The following is a 20,871-nucleotide window of genomic DNA, read 5'->3' on the forward strand; positions in this document are numbered from 1 at the left end:
TTTCGCACATAATAATGTTAAAACTTAATTGTACCATATTCTTTCATACTAAAAAAAAGATACATGTATACAGTACTGATAGTTCAAATTCATCTGTATTTGTATTACATTTGCAACAGTTCATGTTGCAACACGATGATCATGATGACACCCAATACTGGTCCTAATATAAATCAAGCTGAAAAGTGGTACATCACTGCCTACCTTTAAAAGCATGTAAGCTACATTGATACCGATGCCACCAATAGAACAAGAAGGTTTGTCCCTTCATTTTGCATACCACTTTTCCCATTTTTTCTCATTTCTTCACAAAATGCAAAACAAAAAAAACAAAAAATTTGCAATGGGTGTAGTACCCCCTTAAGGATATGTAAATGCACTTTTTGGCATCTATGTACTTACATCGTTTGAGGTCGAGGAAGGCCATTTATGCACATTGTGTCATATGAAACTTTTTTGCTGTTTTGGGTAATCATTCTTTTGAATGATTTGAATAAGTTATCACAAATCTTTGCTAAGTTTGTTTTGCATCATGACTTCCCAATGTACACAACCATGTCATGGAATCCATTTTAATTGACCTTTAGGAATGTAAAATAAGAATTTGAGCAAGTTCAAAACAAAGTCAAATACAATTATGACTTTCTAATGACATAAAGAATGCCATATTACTCAAGATGGAAGCAAAATGTTGCAGTTAACAATTTAAGATATAGGCCAACAAGGTATATTTTGCCCCAAAATGTACATGTCTACAAAATTATATGGTTTGTCTATGATTATGTGAAGCATAACATTGAAAGGTATCTCATGTTGGCCTAGTTTTGACATATTACAAGTTTTTTCTCTTTGTGTTTTTGCAACAGGAACTTGAGATTTTACATGAGTGGCATCAATTAACTAGAATTACGCGGTTCACAATTAAGGTGGCCCCCACAAAACTATACACCACATGAGGCCACCATATACCATCACAATACCAAGTTTGATATAATATTGGATGGCTGAGCATGATACCATAACATATCGGATGAGTGATAAAAATATCGGACGAGCCAACGGCGAGTTCGATATTTGTATGACGAATCCGATATGTTATGGTATCATGCGAAATAAGCCATCCAATATTATCATTATTAGGTTTTCTTAACTCCTAATAACCCTGAAAACATAATAACGAAGTTGATCGGTGATTGTGTTAAAGCTGCAGAGTGGATTAATGACAATGTAGGCCAAATATGCAAATGAGCTCATTAATATTCATAAATATGCAAATAACATGACACAAAAGTATACAGCAAATGTCACTGATCCTATTTCAAGTAAAATTAGTATCCATTAAAAACCACATAAAAACCTACGATATCTTTTGTTGTTATGCATCACACATTATGTGCTACAACTTTACTCTCACTTCTTCTTTTTCTTCTTTAAATCTACTTTTGCATTCTCCCTTTCCTTCATGTCCAGATTTGAACCTATCTTGTAGCTGTATTTCTTAGGGCCTTGTATTTTGGGCTTGGCCTGTGTTATATTCAATTTGAATCCCTGCACCTCTTTTCCTGATAACTTGATGGCTTTCTGTACATCTGCTTTACTTTTGAACCAGGCAAAGGCAAACCTGTAATCAAATCACAAGCACAATGTTACTCTATAATATGTAACATGGATTGCATGTTGGCACATTGGTATGATGTTTTCAGTCGGTGAAGTCAATGCTTTGACCCACCTGTGATGAACATGAAAAAAAACTGTAAAAGAGGGGAACCTGAGAGCACATAAATGTATATCTTCAATACGAAAGGTCAAAATTGTCAAATGATGGTTGGCTTTTCCTCCAAGTGACTATTTTGTTTTACAAAAATATAGCGAACATCATGTGATTTTTTTTCCATGTATGAAATAGGTTAATAAATGCATATTACTTGTTGCTCAAGAAATTGCATGAGATAATGCACAAGTTTGTACTGAGATATTGATGCTCTAATGCACAGCTCTTGCATCATTAGATGGATCAACATCTCAGTATGCGTACATTATTTTGTACAATTTCGCTCCCAACAACTCATTTATTAACCTATAATTGGTACTTTGCTACATTTTGTATCCTTTCAATGATGGAAGTATTCCCCCAAGAGATTATTGCCTGTATCATAACTATCTGGTTGTGTGATAATCTTACTACAGTGGAAACTCTTTAATACGAAATTTGTGGGGCCACAAAATTTAGTTTGTCTTATCAGAATTTTGTCTTATCCATCACATATTACATAGGGATTCAGTGCCAGAGACCTGAAAATCAAATTTAAAGAAACATCTGATCACCATAGGCTGGCAAGCTTTAACACAAATTACAAAAGCACTGCTTACCCAGTTAGTAATAAGTACAGCCCAGTGTCTTAGCTAGCTAAAATCCATTTGGACAGGTAGTTTACTCAAATGCAATGGGCAATATTAATGCATTTAGAAGGGGCTTATTATTCTGATAGTTTTTGAAAACATTCTATAGAAGCTAGCAGACATTGACATCCCTGCAAGGACTCAAATTTGTGTTTCAAGGGACTGATTATTTCACTGTCATTTACAACAAATAGTATTGTAAATCCTTTAAGGGGGTACTACACCCATTGCATTTTTTTTGCGGTTTTTTGCATTTTGTGAAGAAATGAGAAAAGAAAAATGGACAAAGTGGTATGCAAAATGAAGGGGCAAATCTTCTCGTTATATTGGTGGCATCGGTATGAATGTAGCTTACATGCTTTTGAAGATAGAAGCCAAAAGGAGGTACATCACTCATGCTTTAAATTCACTTCATTTTGGAAAGCTTGCTATCAACGGATTTCGTTAAAATTTTGGATACGGGTTGCCAGCGCATTAGAGAAATAATGTTGATATGTAAAATGGGAATAAGTGGTTCCTGATGGCTTCATGAACTTGGTGATTTTCAGAGCTCCACATCTATCAAAAAGCGAACTGGTTAAAATGCTTCTATTTTCAATGTTGAGCTATATTTTGTATTTGTAACTAGCGACATTATTTCACTGAAACTTACTTAAGCCATAGGTAACAGGTTACCACAACCATACTACAGCAATGTTGAAAAAAAATTGCATTTCTCGTCACCTATACCCACCATATTCAATAAGACTAAATAAGCTTAGATTTGCTAATTTTGGTAACTATTTTGTCGTTATTTTCTAATCCATTTCAACTAGGAACTCCAAAATTGATACAGTGATATAATATTTTAAGTGGATTCATATTTGTTGTGTCTTACCTATCATTGTCGCTATCCAAGGCAAAAAAAAAGCAAATATATTCCATAGAATTCTGCACTACGCCACGGTATCCGAATTTTGACACGCTAATTTTGACATCACCCGTGCGTTATAATTACTTTTTATATATAACGAGCTGTCTCGGGCTGGTTATAACCAGTTGCCGTGTTTTATGCATGTATATATTTAGGTATTTTTAAGCTATTCTGGCGTATGGGGCAATCCCAATCACGAGCCATGGAGTATGAAAAAAAAAAATTGGACAAGCCAAGGCGGGCGGGAAAGGAATTTGGGAAAATTGGGCAGATCGAAGGGGGAAAGCGATATTTGGTGCACATTAAATGGGACACGACTGATTTTTGAATAACACGCACTTTTGGAAGTCACGTCACGGGTAGGCCTGTCCCTAAATTTCCTGCATGTTATCCGACACGCTTCACGTAGGCCCTACGCTCGCATTTAGACATTCCCATCTATACAATTTTAAAGGCCTATCCAGTAATCCCAGCAAAGTGTGAAAAATTAAAATTAATTATAATGTCTAAAAGTGAAGGATACCCCGTAAGTCATTTAAATTGTCATTTGGTATTTTTTGAAATGTAATATTTGGCACATAGGATCCTATCAGCAGTAGGCCAATTGATGTAGGTGGCCTATCATAGGCTTAGCTAGTAATAAGATTCGTGTAAAATGTCTGATGATTTTTTTCTCGGGATGAGATTTTGTCTTTAGTAGGCCTACTCGGTGTTTGGCTAATAAACCACTAATACTGTAAACAACAAACAGGGACAACAAAGGCGATTATGGCGGGGAAGGAAGGGAATGCAAGAGGTAAGAAATTTCAGTTTGTAGGCCTACACCATTTGGAAATCCCCATGAGCCCCTTATCATGCTTATTGAATATTTTAGTAGTGTTATGACCCGGGCTAACTTTTATTTTTCCGTGTTATGTACGCCTAATTATTAAATTGCGAATTGTAGGCCTATACTGCGTGCTTTACACCGATGATTCAGTTTATATTATCGCAACTCGCCACCTGGGGCGGTGAATTGCTTTCCCCATGCCAACAAATCTTTGCCCTCCCCACTTTGACATGCCAACCCCTCTATCGACATACCAAAACATTATCCCCCTACACCTACATGGCAGCCGGTATTCAGTTTTAGGCAGCAGGCGAGAAGGGCAAGCCATGAAGTTTTGGCGTGGCGAGTATATTATTGCAAAAGCCAAGTATTAATATACCGGGGTATAATAGGTCTACTATTATTTAATATGTTCACGTTCTCTACTTACTTTATTAGGGCCCATTTAAAATGTCGAAAATTGCGGAATTGTTAAAATGTCTTAAATTGCGGAATTGAGCAAATTTCTCATCGTCCAGTGCCGTGAGACCCATACATAAGGGGGCAATGGGGGGAAGCTACCCCCACCCCCTGTGGGAAGTCCGCCCCCCCCCCCTTGGATGCGATCGCCCTGAAGAATTTTATTAGGGTCTTTTTGTACTTTTGAGCCTATTTTGTTTCGTCACAAATTCCCTCTTGAATGAGGGTTTCCCCTTTCACTCCTTTGCCCCCCCCTTAAAATTCCTAGCTACGCCCATGACCCCCCCCATGGCGCCACTTCACGGGGAGGGAAGAGGCACAACATACATTTCTTGATTTTATCAGGGATTTTACCAAGAGAAGGTGCTAGGCATACATGCTCACGTTTGAATCTGGCAACACGAGAACTTTGAACTTCTGCGGTAGTCTTGTAGCCGTCCGGCCCTGTTCAGTTTTATACAAGCATTTGAATAGGAATTGTTTTATGCACTTACTTAATGTTTATGGAGCACATTTTCTTCATTAGTTTGTCAAGTTGATGTCAAATGTTCTATTCTATATTTGGCAATAGTGTTTTTTTGCCTACAGTATGTCCAAACATGGTCCAATGTTGTAATTTGTTGTTTTTTTTGATCGCAAAGGCGGATATTTTATTCCCGATTTAACTGTGCACCACGCCGAGGGCTTCCATAAGGGTGCAGAATTGCTAAAGTTTGACGGTAATTTTGCCTTTTTGACACTAAAACGCATTCGATCCTTAATTTTATTTCAACAAAATTTTGATTAGGTAGCATAATGAGGCGACTACAAACTTTTTACCAAATCTTAAAGAATTATTCTCAAATGTGTGACCTGTGTATTTCCTATTGGTAATACAAATTGATGTGTCAGCCCTAGTAGGCAGGTCGTATTTTGGACCGGTAGCGAGTCTAATACGTACTGTATGTAAATATCGATGAATGTTAGAAACGGCAGAACCCGGTTGTGAAGAAGACTACGTGGATTGTATAAGCGTCCTTACCAACCAGCCAACTTTAAGACAAATGGGTGAAAAAGGACACTCTTTCACGATGTTTTTTCATATTTTTTTTATTTCACATGATTAGTGCATATATCGCCTAGCTATATATGAAAAAATATTTTTTTAGACCAATCAAACCAATATATGGGTGTAGTACGCCCTTAAACCATTGTGTCCAAACTCGCCCAACTCAAACATAATGACTAGGGAGAGTAACGATGGGTTTGTGAAATAAATCCCAGACAGTAAAACCATTGAAAGAAGGGAAAAATATCTTACCCCTTAGAGATTTGTCTTATGCCTCTCCTGGCTATTCTGACTTTCAGAGGCTCCACTCCATTTTCTTTGAAGAATGCTTGAAGATCTTCATCTTCTGTCTTGTTGTTAAGTGGACGAATGTGTACACTGTCTTCTTCTTTGATGGTAGCTGGAAACAGTTAAAACAATGTTTATATGTTAATGAAAAAAACAGTGATATGTTTAAATGATGTCCTGTTAAGCAGACCAAAAATGCCGTTCTGAGCAGGTCAGCAACCAATCGTGCCGCGCCTTTGCCCTGACGTCAGACACAAACTAGTTTTTTTTAATTCGGTTTTCAATTATAGTTGGTTTGAATTTTAAGCATAGGGCAGCCATTTTGGATTTTGTAAACTACACTGTATCAAGATGAATTTGTCATGTCAACTAAGATATACATAGCCAACAAAAAGACCACAATCATCCTAACAATACCATTGAAGTAATTTTTACCCCTATGTAAATAAATAAAATAAATAAATGTAGATATTTATATAGCGCTTTATGCCGTAAACAGCCTCAAAGCACTTTACATTTATTCCGCCGTCATTAGAATATGCCGGAACCACGTTTGCAGCCTACAGTTGGCGCAGGGCTCATCAGTACGACGACTGTGACAACCCCTAACAGCTTCCCATTGCACCTGGGTGGGGTGAGGCAAGCGAGGCAAAGCGACTTGCCCAAGGGCGCAACACGGTGGTGGGACGGGGACTCGAACCCATGCACATCAAGCAAGCTCTCAGATTAGGAGTCCAAGGCCGTAACCACTGAGCCACCGTGCCCTCTAGGAGCAACTAATTCGAGATCTTCAGGCCACTGTTTGTATAGAGCATTGTCTTGTTTATTGATATGTTAAAATGCTTGGTGTTAAAATACTTGACATTGGGTGGAATCTTGTTTTGGTCTTTTTAATTGCTACTTTGGGTGGAATTAACTTGTTTTGTACCTGGTTTTGCTACTTGCATTGCCAGAATAACAAAGCTAATCTACCATTGTTCAGGGGAGCTTTAAAATGAGGTGGTTTGTTTGTCCAATACAAGGTATTTCATTTTAATATTGAATGAGAGACCTACATATAAATATGAATGCATGCAATGTATTTACCTTTAGGGCCTTGAATGAGAGGATAAATGGTCAGATCATATGTCCTGTGTTTAGTCAGATCATACGTACTGTGTTTACCTTTAGGGCCTTGAATGAGAGGATAAATAGTCAGATCATACGTCCTGTGTTTACCTTTAGGGCCTTGAATGAGAGGATAAATAGTCAGATCATACGTCCTGTGTTTACCTTTAGGGCCTTGAATGAGAGGATAAATAGTCAGATCATACGTCCTGCGTTTACCTTTTGGGCCTTGAATGAGAGGATAAATAGTCAGATCATATGTCCTGTGTTTAGTCAGATCATATGTCCTGTGTTTACCTTTAGGGCCTTGAATGAGAGGATAAATAGTCAGATCATATGACCTCCATTTCCCATCTGTTGCTGTGAACTCGGAACCATTGAGTGCATCTAGTTTCTTGGCATCCTCTTTTGATTTGCATTTCAGGATAGCAAAGCTGAAAAAAGTAAACAAGTTGTCTCTTTAAATTATTATTTTACCATGTAGAGAACATATGCCACATAATATCAACATAATACAGCCCCGAAGCCTTCTAGTAGCAAGCATAAACAGTTTCGTAATTTTTTTTAGATATTTAATAAAATTGATTTTATATTATTGAGGATCGCTCAGGCTGGGTGTCACCAATACCACATTCTGTGGTGTACGGTACCCCGATGTTCCAGACTCTTACCCATATAAGTACGGGCATGAATGGCAATGATAGTTTTAGCTGACATGGTATGATTATTGCATCCAGTAAAACAGGAACTCTTAAGGCAAAGGCATGAGGTGAAACAGATACGAAAACATACTACTATAATGCATCTGGTCTTAAGTTGAGAGTCACGCCATGTTGGATTTCACAGTGGTTGATTTGAATCAGTGCATCGCAAGCGTATTCAAATATGCGGTTATATGCCACTGCGAAATCCAACATGGCGTTACTCACAACTTGAGATGAGACACACTATAAAAAGTTATCTTCAGCTTCTATAAAAAGTTATCTTCAGCTTAGAAAAGTTCTTGTGGAGTAAGCGAGAATATCAATCTGAACATCACAACCGTGATACCCGTGGTCCGTAAGGTCATTAGTCCGAAAAAGTTTAAAGTTTGGGTTTATGGCATTTTATGTCAGGATTAGGAATAGGGATGAGGTTCTGGTTAGAGTTTGCATTAGGATTACTGTTAGGGCTATGGTTCAAGTATATAAGTATTAAGATTAAAGTTTTGGTTAGGTATTTGGTAAGGGGTATGTTTAGGGTTAGGATTAGGGCTTAGGTTATAGGTTGCGGTTAGGGCAAAGGTTATGGGTTAGAGTTTATAACCAAGTTATTGGGTTTTAGGACTATCAACCCTCCTGACTATCAACCTGTAACCAAGGTTTTATGGTTGTGTGGTCATGCAGTATGTAAAATGTAATTTAACATTTCCAAGAAAACACATTGTGTAACTTAATTTCTTTACTATTTTTCGCTAAACGAGGGCGCTGAAAGCATAACAATGAGGTTTCCATTTCATCATTCCTCATTCCAACATGGCACCCAGGCTTACCATACTCAATAATAAATTGAAATCTATTTTATCAAATCAAAATTAAGAACCGATAGGAAAGCCAGACACCAAATTTAATTGACGGTTGAAAAATAAACCACTGCAATATGTGTATTCTCATGCGAAACTCACCAATGTTGTGCTTTTGTTGTTTTCTTCCTATACTTCTTTTTGCTTTTCTTTATGTCTGTGACTTCTGTGCGTACAACCTTCTCTCTCTTGATATAGATGCGGTCAATCTCAACGTCTGCCTCGGCAAAGAACCACGATACCATCTGTTTGTCCACATTCGGTGGCAAGTTGCCACAGTGATAGTAGATTCCGTCGTCTAGCAACACAGAAATACTTGGCGTTATGTATATTATTTTACAGGTAACGATAAAATATAAAATATGACAGTCTTAATTGCATATAAAATATAAAGTCTTGATTGTGTACAAAATATAAGTCTTAATTGTGTATTCTTAAACACTTGAGAATGTTCTTGCAATCTTATTGGTTCTTTCCCATGTGATATGACACAATATCCCACACTTTAGTGTGTGTCGACGCGATACTCGTACGCGCTATTTGAACCAATCAAAGGTGCATAGCAACAATGGGACAGATCGATTCTAAGCCCCTTTAACTTGAAGAATATTTCAATGAGAGAACTGTTTAAGACATTCATTTTACCATTAAGACTCAAGATGTTTGACTATGAAGAAACCACACCATAGAATTGAGGAAATTGTATTTCTACATAATTGTACACTTCTGACATCAACATTGCCTGGCCGTCACAATTTCCACTGTTTTTTGCCTGGCAGTATGCGCGAGCATCATATTTTGTTCAGGGCCTGTGGTTTTAAAACTCCCTCCACATAATAAAGCTACTGAACGGTGTAGTGATTGTATGTTGTACGCTCAAGCATATCGATATACCAGTCCCTTGCCTTTGTTGGTAAACAAACATTGAGGTCAACTCATCAACACAGTCAAATTCTTGAATCTTAAAGAAAAGTGAAGTTTATTTTGAACTGATGAGTGATACTTATGAACTAAACCTTACCAAGTTTTCCCTTCTTTGTTGGAGGTCCATCATCATCTGATTCATCTTCATCAGATTCATATTCGTCCGATTCATCTTCATCCTCATCAGATTCCTTGAGTTTCCTCTTTCCTGCTTGACCTTTCACCTTTCCCTGCTGAACCGTTTTCTCTTCCATCTCATCATCACTTTCATCATCATCACCAAATGACAGCTGCTTATGCAGGGGCTCCTCGTCTGCTTTACCTTGACTTTTCTTGTCTTTTTTGGATGCTTTTTTATTGGATGCAGCATTTGATACTGTAGCAACACCATTTTCATCTACATTTTCTTTGTTATGTTCTTCTTCTTCTGGCCGTCTTTTCTTCGTAAGAGATGGGTGTGGGGTTGCAACAACTTTCTTGGAGCTCACTTCTTTATCAGGTGATGTCACAACAATGGAAACTTTCTTGCCTGTACTTTTGGCCGTTCCTGGAGTTTTCAGAGCAGATTTAGGAGTCTTTGATGGATTTGTTATGATTTGGGTCATTTCTTGTGATTTGTCTACTTTTGGAGTCTTTTTCCTTTCACCAGCTTCAGTTGTTTTCTTTTTTGCAGATGGATTAAATGTTATTTCATCGTCATCGTCGGACTCTAAACTAATATCACTATCATCGCTATAACTGCTACTACCACTCTCATCATCCTCTTCCTCTTCATCAAAGTCCTCATCTTCATCATCATCATCTAAGACACCATCATCATCATCTTCGTCGTCATCATCAAACTCTGCATCATCTTCCTCATCATCATCTTCATCCATCTCAAAGTCGTCATCCTCATCTTCATCATAATCATCCTCAATATCAAATGGCAGCTTAACTTGACTCAAGTCTTCCTTCTTTGTCTGTTTCTTCAACTGTCCTCCAGCACTTGCTGGCTGCTTCTTACCAACACTCTTAGCACTGTCCAATTTCTTTTGCTTTGGTCCTTCAGACATTGACCTTTGTGTTACTACTTTTGGCGTTTTAACCTTTGGTGTAACTGCTGCACCTTTGGGTGTTTTGATTTTTGGAGTAACTGTCAAATTCTCGTCAGCTTGGTCTGGTTTGCTTTTCCTGGATGACTTTGGCGTCTTCTTTCCCTTTGTACCAACTGGTGTTTTCTGTCTAGCTGTACTGTCATCTTCTGATTCTTGTGCCTTCTTTCCTTCAGACTTCTCTAAATTTGCTCCTTTTTTTACTTTTGGAGTAGCTGACACAGTCTCCTCAGCTGCGTCTGGTTTACTTTTACCGGATGATTTTGGTGTCTTCTTTCCCTTTTTACTAACTGGTGTTTTCTGAATTACCACACCGTCTTCCTCATCTGATTCTTCACCATACATTAACTTGATCTTTTCATCAGCTGCCTTGAACTTTTTTGGTGTTTTTGCAGTTTTTGTCCCAGACTGTGATACTTTGTTTTTCATTATCGGGCCTCCTTCAGAGAGAGCTTTCCTTTTAAAGATTTCTGCTTTCTTTTTACCACCTGGACCAGGAGTTTTGGACTTCTTTGCAGATTTGGAAATTTTGTCCATAGTGTTGAATACTAGAATGAAAGAATAAATAAAAAAACAATGTTTCAGATTTACAAATATGTAATTTACAGTAATATACATGGCAGTAGCAGGAAGTGCATCCAGAAAATATGTACACAAAAAGACACAAGAAGACGGGAACAAACTGGATTAAATCTAATACTGGTACCGTACTAACTTTTTGCAACTATTGCTACGTTGCATCTGGAACCACCAGACTTCATCAGGCAACTGACCCGCTGGGCTGGTCACGTGATAGACGGCTAGGTATCGACACGATGGCCCAGTCCCATGCATGAGATAAGTTAAAGCGGAGTCCCCCTTTCTTGTTCAGCCTAGCGGGTCAGTTGTCGGATGAAGTCTGGTGGTTCCAGACGCAATGTACATGTAGTGCTAGTTGCAAAAAGTAAGTTCCAGTATTAGATTTAATTCCAAAACTCTGTTTGAAACTACTGGATGACTAAGAACATTCACTCATTAAACTGGAGAAATGATAACCCACTGTGGGCAGAGGGGCCTGACGATAAGCCAGTAAAAGAAGATGACCTGACGATGACTGGCCTGATGATGAGCCAGTAAAAGAGTATGCATTGTACATGTATGTCCCAACTTATGGCAAGAGGAAATTGTCTTTTGGGGGATATGGACAGCATGTCGAATCAAGGTCAACGATCAGCAATGGCTCAGAGACTGATGTAGCTGGAGGAAACTTGTAGTCGCCCATTCTGCCCACCTGTACCCCACCCCTACTCCAGTCGGCTGCGTAGCAGGCGACTACAAGCTTTTTCAGACTATTGGGGAGCTCAAGTCCTTGATCACAGTTGAGTGTGTTTTTTGACTTGAGCTCCCTTCAATATAAAATGCCCTAATCCGATCAATACAAAGGAAGGACATCAAAGGTCAAAAGCAGGACATTCAACTCCATCAGTTCATCATGGGAGCCTAGCCTCTTGATGAGGATGTGTTTACAAGTACACATCAAAATATTGAGGTAAATATCTTGATGTTTGTGTTGCATGACAGTTTAAATCTACTTTGCTTGTTTATCTACCAAAACGTATGAGCATATCACCGCATATTCGATTTAGCTCATCGCTAAACCATGTGTATTTGAATAATAAAAATTGCAGCAAAATTAAGTTCAAAATTGGCACTTTAATTTAAAACCCAGTACAAAACATGATAGTTTTGCTCATACAGATGAAGGCAAAGCAGAGATACTAAACAAATTCTTTGCCAGTGTTTTTACAAATGAGGACATTACAGAAGTCCCAGATCCAGCGGTGAAAGCGATAGGGGAGATACTCTCGGACACATAATTAACATTTCAGAGGAAGATATAATCTCCTGGACCTGATGGTCTCCACCCGAGAATGTTGAAGGAAGCTGCTGAAGTGATATCTAAGCCATTACAGATTATTTTCAACAAGTCTATCAAGGAAGGCAAAGTGAATGGAAGATAGCTCATGTCACAGCATTGTTCAAGAAGGGTAAGAAGACATCTTCTGGGAACTACAGGCAAGTCAGCCTAACATTTGTTTGTAAAGTGTTGGAAACCATCATTAGATATCATGTACGGTAATGATGAAGTATTTGGATGAAAGGAAATTATTACTTTATAGCGAGGACCAGCATGGCTTTAGGGCAGGCCGTTCTTGTGTTACACAGCTACTGGAGAATGTTGAGATTTGGACAAGCATGTTAGACGAAGGAGGAGGAATTGATGTAGTTTACTTAGACTTCAAAAAGGCATTTGACAGCGTCCCTCATCATCGACTTCTGAAGAAGTTAGCAGCATATGGTATTCAAGGAAGAGTGCTAAGTTGGATTGAGAGCTTAACAGGAAGACAACAGAAGGTGATGATTAATGGCAAAGGTTCTACATTGGAAGATGTTGTGAGTGAATTCCACAGGGCAGTGTGCTAGGTCCGAGGATCTTGATAGCTTATGTGAATGGTCTGACAAATGGTTGCTGAGATTTAACATCTAGGAAAATGTGGTGTCATGTATTGTGGCCAGCAGAATAGTTAACATGTTTACAGTATGCAGGAAGATGGTGTAACTGTGAGAAGAAATCTAGTTGAGTTGAAAGAAGAAAAAGGTCTTGGTGTGTTATTTGATCCTTCACTGAAGTTTAGCAAACATGTTGGCCTTATAACATCTAGAGCAAACAGAATTACAGATGTAATCAGGGGATCATTTGATTATATGGACAGAGAGATGTTCCAGATTCTTTACAAAACCCTGGTAAGACCGCATGTGCAATTTATAAGCTAATTGTATTTGGCACCCTCCATTTCAAAAGGACAGATTGAGCATCAGAAAGTACAAAGGAGAGTCACAAAGATAGTCTCTGAACTGAAGGAACTCAGCAGAGAGATTTAAAAGCCCTTTCGCAATTACAACTGCGCATGTGCAGAAACAAAGCCGCCAAATAAAAATAGCGATAGACACAACAAGGCTACTGTACATTTTCAATGGTTTCCATAAAAACGTTTTGTACAAAATGTACTGGAATTACGCTGACAGTTTGGTCTTCACAGGAAATTTATATTTGTATTTCACAGGAAATATATATGTAGGAATGAATAAAAAATGTTTTACAAAAATATGTTTTGGAAGGAAGTGCAAAGTTCGCCGCCATTGGAAATGCACTGCAGCCTCCTCGTGTTTATCTCCAAAAAAAAAAAAAAGGCAAATATTACCCACAATGCATCATGATTCTGGAATTGCAAACTGGCTTATTGGAAGCACTGAAGTTGCCATCATTGGCATACTTTTAACACATGCCTCATCCATAGGATCCGCCACCCCTGACTTAACATCCTTTGATTGGCAATATCTCAAAAAGTACAAATATACGTTTTACCTTCCACAATTTTAGCCAGATAATAGCAAGAAAATAAGACCAAAACCAGTTCAGTTTGGTTGATGAATGCCATACGTAGTACGTACGTAAAAACGGGGCACTGTGAACTCACGTCGCGGTGATGACGTCACACTGACGGCATCTATTTATAGGAAGAATTCAAAACACGGCGATGATAACAGTCACAAGTCTGGTCTTTTAGTAACATCCTCAAATGTGCTCAAAATTTACGAACATGCACCAAATATGTTTTGTTTAAGACTAAGGGCGCATTCTCACTATCCTGTTTGATACCAGGACGTGGACTCGATCCTACATCGAGTCCACTTCCAAGCTTTATAGTGAGAACGAAATAAGTGGTCTCGATCCTACATCCAGGATGTAGCATCGAGACCACCTCGTGAATGAGTCTCGTACCTAGGGCGTGGTATCAAACAGCATAGTGAGCAGCGTTTACAAGTGGACTCGATCCACTTGTACCGGAAATGCTCTATGCACGACCTTGATGGCCGTCGTTGTACTATAGGCCTATACAATATACAGTCTACATTATAATTTTCCATTATAAAATTTAAACATATGCATTTTCAACTTGAAAAAAATCATAGCTGGTATTATAGAACAAATTTCTACAGGCTTTATTTCATGTAGTAATTTACAACATTTATTTTTATGTGGAAAAAGCTCGGGAAAGTGGCTATACGGAAGTTCGTTTGATGCTTGCCGTGGTTTGATGAGCAGCATGCTTCTGCGTGCAGTGTGAAAACAACGGTATCGCTGACAAGATACAGATTTTATCCAGTTTCAGAATTAAACAAAAGCGACATTGAACTTTATAGGATAGTACAAAGGATATTATTCAGGTGTAATATATTAGTTTTTGAGGTGTACAATTTGCTAGACTGAGTCAAAATTACCATGGTGATTTAGAGGTTGTGTTGCGTGTAAATCGGCGTGCTTGACCAAAATCAGAAATAACAACCCGATGTATTTCTCTCATTTTACACGTATAGGCCTATTAAATATAAAATAATAGTTTTTGGAGCGTTTTATTTCAGATCTTTCCAAATTATACATATCACAAAATAAAATATCCATAGATTGCAGAAATATATCTGGGGGCCTGGAAATAAAAAAATGATCTTTCAAAATTGATAGTCTAGCTAGTAAAGTTTGATTTGTGCTGTGAGTTCGGCTCAAATGCATTGCAACAGAATTTGTGACGTCATGCGTTGATATTATAACATCCGGGTAAGTGGAGTCGACCCTACATCAGCATTTTGGTGTTAGTGAGAACGCGAAATCAATGTGGACTGAGTCCACTTGTATGTGGACTCGGACCTAGGTACGAGACCCCATGTCTGTAGTGAGAACACGACCTTAAGTCTCATCTTCACGTGAGGTATGATAGAAGTGGTATTTGAGAAAAAGTGGTATTTTATGTGTACCCTGGACCAGATACATGTATGCTCAGGAGTCTCAGACCTTCGTACGGAGGACAGTGGAAATCGTAGTGACAGAGGTGCGAGTACCTCGGGCTACGTCATCACATGCTAATTGCTATAATTTTGTCTTCTGAGTGAAGATATTTAGTTTAACTACATTGATGCAATCTTCAATCTTCTTCAAAGGTGAATCCTTTTGCAGCTTTAAAAGCTATACTAGGATGGTGCAGAAGTGACGTCAACAGGCAAAGTGCAGAAAAGTGAAGGTGAAGAAAAAGTAACGACCATAACAAACGAAAAACTTAGGGTGCGGGATAAAAACATACTTGCTGTGGTGGTTTACAGGAGTCTTGAGCCAACAGGTACCTTCATCCCCTCACAGCTGGTAGGGGCGGCTTCCTTGAAAGTGGCTAAAGATGGTGCTAACACTGTCGCTGATGGTAGTTGGTTCCACAATCTTACGGCTCTAGGATAGTATGCATATTTGTAGCAGTCTATGGTGGCTTCTGGTATGGAATATTTCAATTGATGGTCGTGTCTACCTATGTATGTTGCTGGTTGGCTGATGTGCGGCAGTTGTATGTTGACCAGGCCATGTTGGATCTTATAGAACATGGTCAGCTGTGATGCCAGGCGCCTGGTATGAAGTTGGTCCCAGCCCAAGGTGTTGATCAAGCTTGACACAGATGTAGTTCTTCTGAAGTCTCTGAAGACAAACCGTGCTGCAGCTTCGCTGAACTTGCTCAATGCGATTAACTACAGTGATGGTATACGGGTTCCAGGCTTCAGCGGCGTGTAGTCAAGCTGAGGCGTACAAGCGCCTGGTAGGCTCTGGCTTTGGCGTCTTGATTACAGGGAGATAAGGTCTTGCGGCGTAGCAGACCCAAGGTGCGACTTCGCTTTCTTGGTGATTTTACTGCAGTGGTCGCTCCATTGGAGATCATGCGAGATAGTAGCGCCGAGATACTCGTGCTGGTCTGCTCTCACAAGTGGCTGTCCAAGGATGTTATATTGGAAGATGCTTGGTTTGCGTTTCTTGGTGATGGAGAGAATGGCACACTTGCTGATGTTAAACTGCATAAGTTCATAAAATTTTGAAGTTCAATATTTTTAGCTGAATCATGATTCTAGTGCATATACTTTTGAAGTTACAGACAAAAATAGTGTCACCAAATTGTCCAAAATTTTGTGTGTGAAATTGTGACAGCAGGCACATGTACAATGTACACTACTGTATGTGACCCCAGATGACCTCCTATTCTTTACTGTAAGAAAGCTGTTTTGGATGGTCTTGATTTGCACACAAATTGCCTTTGCGCTTTAACGAGCGTCCACTTGGTGGAACATAGATTGCACTATGTGATAGCTTATGAATCCATTATTATGCCAGTACCAACATAAGTCAACATCACTTAGGTTTTGGTTGTCAAAATTAATTTTTAGTAATTTTTTCCATTGAGCCCCACAGTAAAGCCATTTTTGGACCGTACAGGCACATTCCAATTCCCTATGGACGAATAGCGCCACCTATAGTGTGTGATGTGAGCCTGACTAGCATAAGCCAGGTGGACGACCAGTCAGCGAGGACTTCGAGAACTCTCTGCAGGATGCGATGGTCTTCTTCGCTCTTAATCTCCCGATACACAATACTGTCGTCTGCAAACAGGCGCATACTTGACTGGATCTTCTCTTGGATATCATTAATGTACAACAGGAAGAGGGCTGGTCCAAGTACCGATCCTTGGGGTACACCTGATGTAACATTGCCCCAGCTGGAGTGAGAACCGTTTACTGACACAGCTTGTACTCTGTTGTGCAGAAAGGAGTTGACCCATTCCAAAGTCGGACCTCTGATGCCGTAGAAGTTTAGTTTGGCGGATAAACGATGATGTGGAACTTTATCAAACGCCCTTGCTAAAGTCTAGCAACACTACGTCAGCTTGGCCTCGATTTTGGAGAGTCAGTCATGGCAAGATGTAATTAGTTGCAAAACTTAATAACATCATTTTCTTCCCGTCTTTCGGATGATGATGCATGCACATTAAAAAATAAATTAATAGGCCTACTACCAGTGACTACAGTACAACTAAATTTACAAGTTACAAGATGGTTTCCAAAATTTTCCTCTGAGTCTGTCGACTTTCAGATGGTTCAACTTCATGCTTGCACATTATTTAGGCCTATGTATTGAAATTATTAGTTTCCCGCATCACCTTTTCATCATCTCATCTGAGTATTTTAGAGGAACACCAACCAATTACATGTAGTACCAAGATTATATTTCTAAGCTTATCTCAAAAATTATTATCATTTTACATTGAATGATAATCAAATGCATGCATCATTCAGCCATTCTCATGCTTCTGTCGTCAAGTGTACTATTTCAAACTTTATGATTAATACATGGAGGAATACAAACCTATTGAAGAATACTTTTTAAAAGCACCTGCAGAACTGTAGGTTATTTTTTGTGACTGGTTTATTTCTAGACGCAGAAGAGCCGACGTTTCAATCGTCAACAAAATTTTATTTCACGCACATGTCCTTTAAAAGGTCATGTTGAGGTCAAGTAAATCATTTAACCTTTGACATACTTCCGCTTTTGGCTTTTGTGGTAAATTATTTTCTTGATTTAGTCCAGATTTTCACTCTTTCGTTGGTACTATACGAGTTCTTACCTTTCTTGACATACAGGGCTTTATTTTCTTTAAAAAATATGACAATCAAGCGCCTTATTTTTCAGTAGTTTTGCTTGAAACGAAATCTAAACAATAACGAAATGCATTGTGGATAAGTCTGGAAAAGGACGGAAAATGGATGACATTTGTGCCGGAGTAATGGTAAATGAAGCTTTATATTGTTGTTTCTCAGGAAATGAATGTGTTTTATTGTCGCTTATATAGAAATTAAGTATCTTATCTTTGTACTTATCGACCTGTTTTGCTCCAGCATGGACACTGATATGTAAATTCAGCTGGTAAATTCTGGCCTAGCTGCATCATCATCCATGCATCACTCTCAGTCAGTGTGTACACTGTCACTGTACTGTAGTCTAGCTAGACAGTGCATGAGTGCAGTAGCAAGGCATGCAGTGGCATAGCCTATAGCTAAAATAATAGTTTCTCGATCCTGAGAGCTCAGTCGGCACGCAATGACAATTGCGTCAAGCGTACAACGCCCACCGCACACGCTTTGGATAGCGCTGAGCTGCATTTCCTGTCACGTGAGGTGCGTGCACAATCAATCGCGCTATCGACGTATCATGTTCTTCCACTAAACTTGCCACATTATGCAGTGCACACAGTACGTACGTGCATACTCTCAGGATCGAGAAACTTAGTATTATTTTAGCTATAGCAGGTTGGCAGTAATTTTGTATGCAGGGACGTAATTAATAGTATTACATAATAAACCTTTGTGCAGCTACAGGAAACATCCAATTGTTGATTTTTTGTTTTATCTGGCTATATTTTAATCATCATCATCGTATCAGACGTGTCGTATGATTACGGACGTATGAACATGATCGATGCACAATGATCATGATGATGAATGTGGAACAAACATGGAAACTTATTTAAAATTAGAATGTAGTCTGTACTACAGGTAAATTGGGTAATTCTTGGCCAAGCTTGAACACTCAGAAGTAGAACGCAAGTGGCTCTGCGATAAACGCACACACAAATAGTGTGGTACAGATCTACGCACATTGAGTACACGCTTGCCTTAGCTTTAGCATGATCACAACATTTTCTAGTAGTTCACAAATGGAAATTATTTTGTTTAAAAAGGTGATTATTTAATTTTAAAAATGAGTGGTCAACCATATCTGTAGGTCAAAAATCAAAAAAAGTTATGGGCAAATGTCTGTTCAGAGAAGATGTAAGGAAAAGGAGGTTGATCCTGTGAATGATCCAGCTATATATCCTCAAAGAAAATATGTGCGAGACCGCTCATTCAAAGTAAATGCATGAATCACCCAATTTAGCCGCTTAACAATAGAATACTTAGGGTTGTAAAGGGGTGGAAAGTTTCCGGGAATTCTGGAAAGTTTAAATTTAAAAAAGAAAATAATAATTTTTTTTTTTTAAAGTTATTTGTGACCCATCACATCGAAACAGACCACTTCGCGGCTACATGTAGCTTAATTGGCAGATAACAATGAAAGAAGATGGAAAAATATAAAGAAAATTAAAAGAATTCTGAGCTTGTTTTTGTCTCATAGAACATTTTTACTGTACCGTATCTGATTTTGACAAGTAAGGTGTCATTTTCAAGCTAAAAAGCAGCAGTTTAACCTAGTGTTTAAATCTCCATTTTCATATCTGCCGCGAGGTGAACATTTCGATGTGATGGGTCACATTTATTCTTTCGGTTTTGTAGTGTCCCTGGACCTAGACCTAAATGGTAGGATCATTCATGGTTGACTTTCAAGACCTAAAAAAAAAAATTTGAATTTTGCACGATGTTTTGTGTTTTTAATAAGAAAATTGATATTTTGTATTCATGTCATATACTCTATATTAATGATATCAAAATGCATTGAATTTGAATGCATTTTGATATCATTGATAAATATGATATGAATTTTAAATCAACCATGAATGATCCTAGCATTTAGGTCTAGGTCAGGGACACTACAAAACCGAGAAAAATAACTTTAAAAAAAAAAACCATTTTTTTTTTCAATTTCGGGTACCCAGTTACCCGCCCGAAAAATGCGCAGGTTACCCGGGCACAAAATTACCCGAAAATCACACCCCTAATAAGTGCTGTGCTACCTATGAAGAATTATCCTTGTTTATATGTTCTTTTACCACAGATTTTCAGTATTAAAAAATTGACAAAGATTTTTTTTCATGTGGGATTTTCTAAGTCCAGCATCTTGCATATTTTCATGTCCTAAAATTTTGCATATTTTTGGAATTCCCAATTACCATTATAATAGGGTCAGTCCATGTCAAATCAACCAGGGGTCCCCAGGTGACCCTCTCAGATTTTGATTAAATTCCATCAGAATAATCTTTTGTGGCCGCAATGAAGCCATACGGTCGTGTGTCTTGAGCTCGCCACCAAAAAAAGGTGGCGACGTTACATTTTGCCAAAGTCGACTCAAAACAAATGAACATATCTCTGTCAAGCAAGAAGTTATTGTCATGCTTGTGGTCTCATTTTATTGCTAAATAAAATGCACTTTCAACCCTGTAAAAAGAAATACTTGAACTTTTTTAATACTGACACTGTGCTTCATAGAATTCAGAATGGGCAGGGTGGCGGTGGTGGGGATGTGGTGGTGGGGATGTGGTACACACAAACTCTATGGGATTGGTATTTTTAGTGCGTAATCTGCTTCTGTAAAGGCTGTCAATTGGATTTGGACTCTATTTAGCATCTAAA

At 38.5% G+C, this 20,871-nt stretch overlaps 2 protein-coding genes across 2 annotated transcripts in view; one reads left to right on the plus strand and one right to left on the minus strand.

The window, feature by feature from the left end:
- Positions 1–460: 460 nt before the first annotated feature.
- LOC140161396 (uncharacterized) lies at positions 461–18,020 on the minus strand. The gene is made up of 6 exons (XM_072184911.1): positions 17,894–18,020; positions 9,627–11,171; positions 8,708–8,903; positions 7,342–7,478; positions 5,902–6,049; positions 461–1,621 (listed from the first exon to the last, which is right to left on the minus strand). The coding sequence occupies exons 2-6, from the start codon at positions 11,158–11,160 to the stop codon at positions 1,411–1,413; spliced, it is 2,226 nt and encodes a 741-aa protein (XP_072041012.1). The 5' UTR covers positions 11,161–11,171; positions 17,894–18,020; the 3' UTR covers positions 461–1,410.
- A 222-nt stretch (positions 18,021–18,242) lies between these two features.
- The window catches only part of LOC140161397 (uncharacterized), a 29,764-nt gene continuing 27,135 nt past the window's right edge, over positions 18,243–20,871 (plus strand). Inside the window, 1 exon segment of the mRNA XM_072184912.1 lies at positions 18,243–18,314. The gene's annotated coding sequence lies outside the window, so the exon portion shown is untranslated.

This window comes from Amphiura filiformis, chromosome 9 (assembly GCF_039555335.1).
Source record: "Amphiura filiformis chromosome 9, Afil_fr2py, whole genome shotgun sequence".
NCBI classification, from domain to species: Eukaryota; Metazoa; Echinodermata; class Ophiuroidea; order Amphilepidida; family Amphiuridae; genus Amphiura; species Amphiura filiformis.

Bases quoted from the DNA above. Each gene is read 5' to 3' on its own strand.
- LOC140161396 (XM_072184911.1), bottom strand. From the start codon at position 11,160: ATGGACAAAATTTCCAAATCTGCAAAGAAGTCCAAAACTCCTGGTCCA. The intron at 7,479-8,707 runs GTGAGTTTCGCA...TACTTTTTTCAG, and splicing joins ACAACAAAAGCACAACATTG to CTTTGCTATCCTGAAATGCA. The intron at 1,622-5,901 runs GTAAGATATTTT...ATTTGATTACAG, and splicing joins ATAAGACAAATCTCTAAGGG to GTTTGCCTTTGCCTGGTTCA.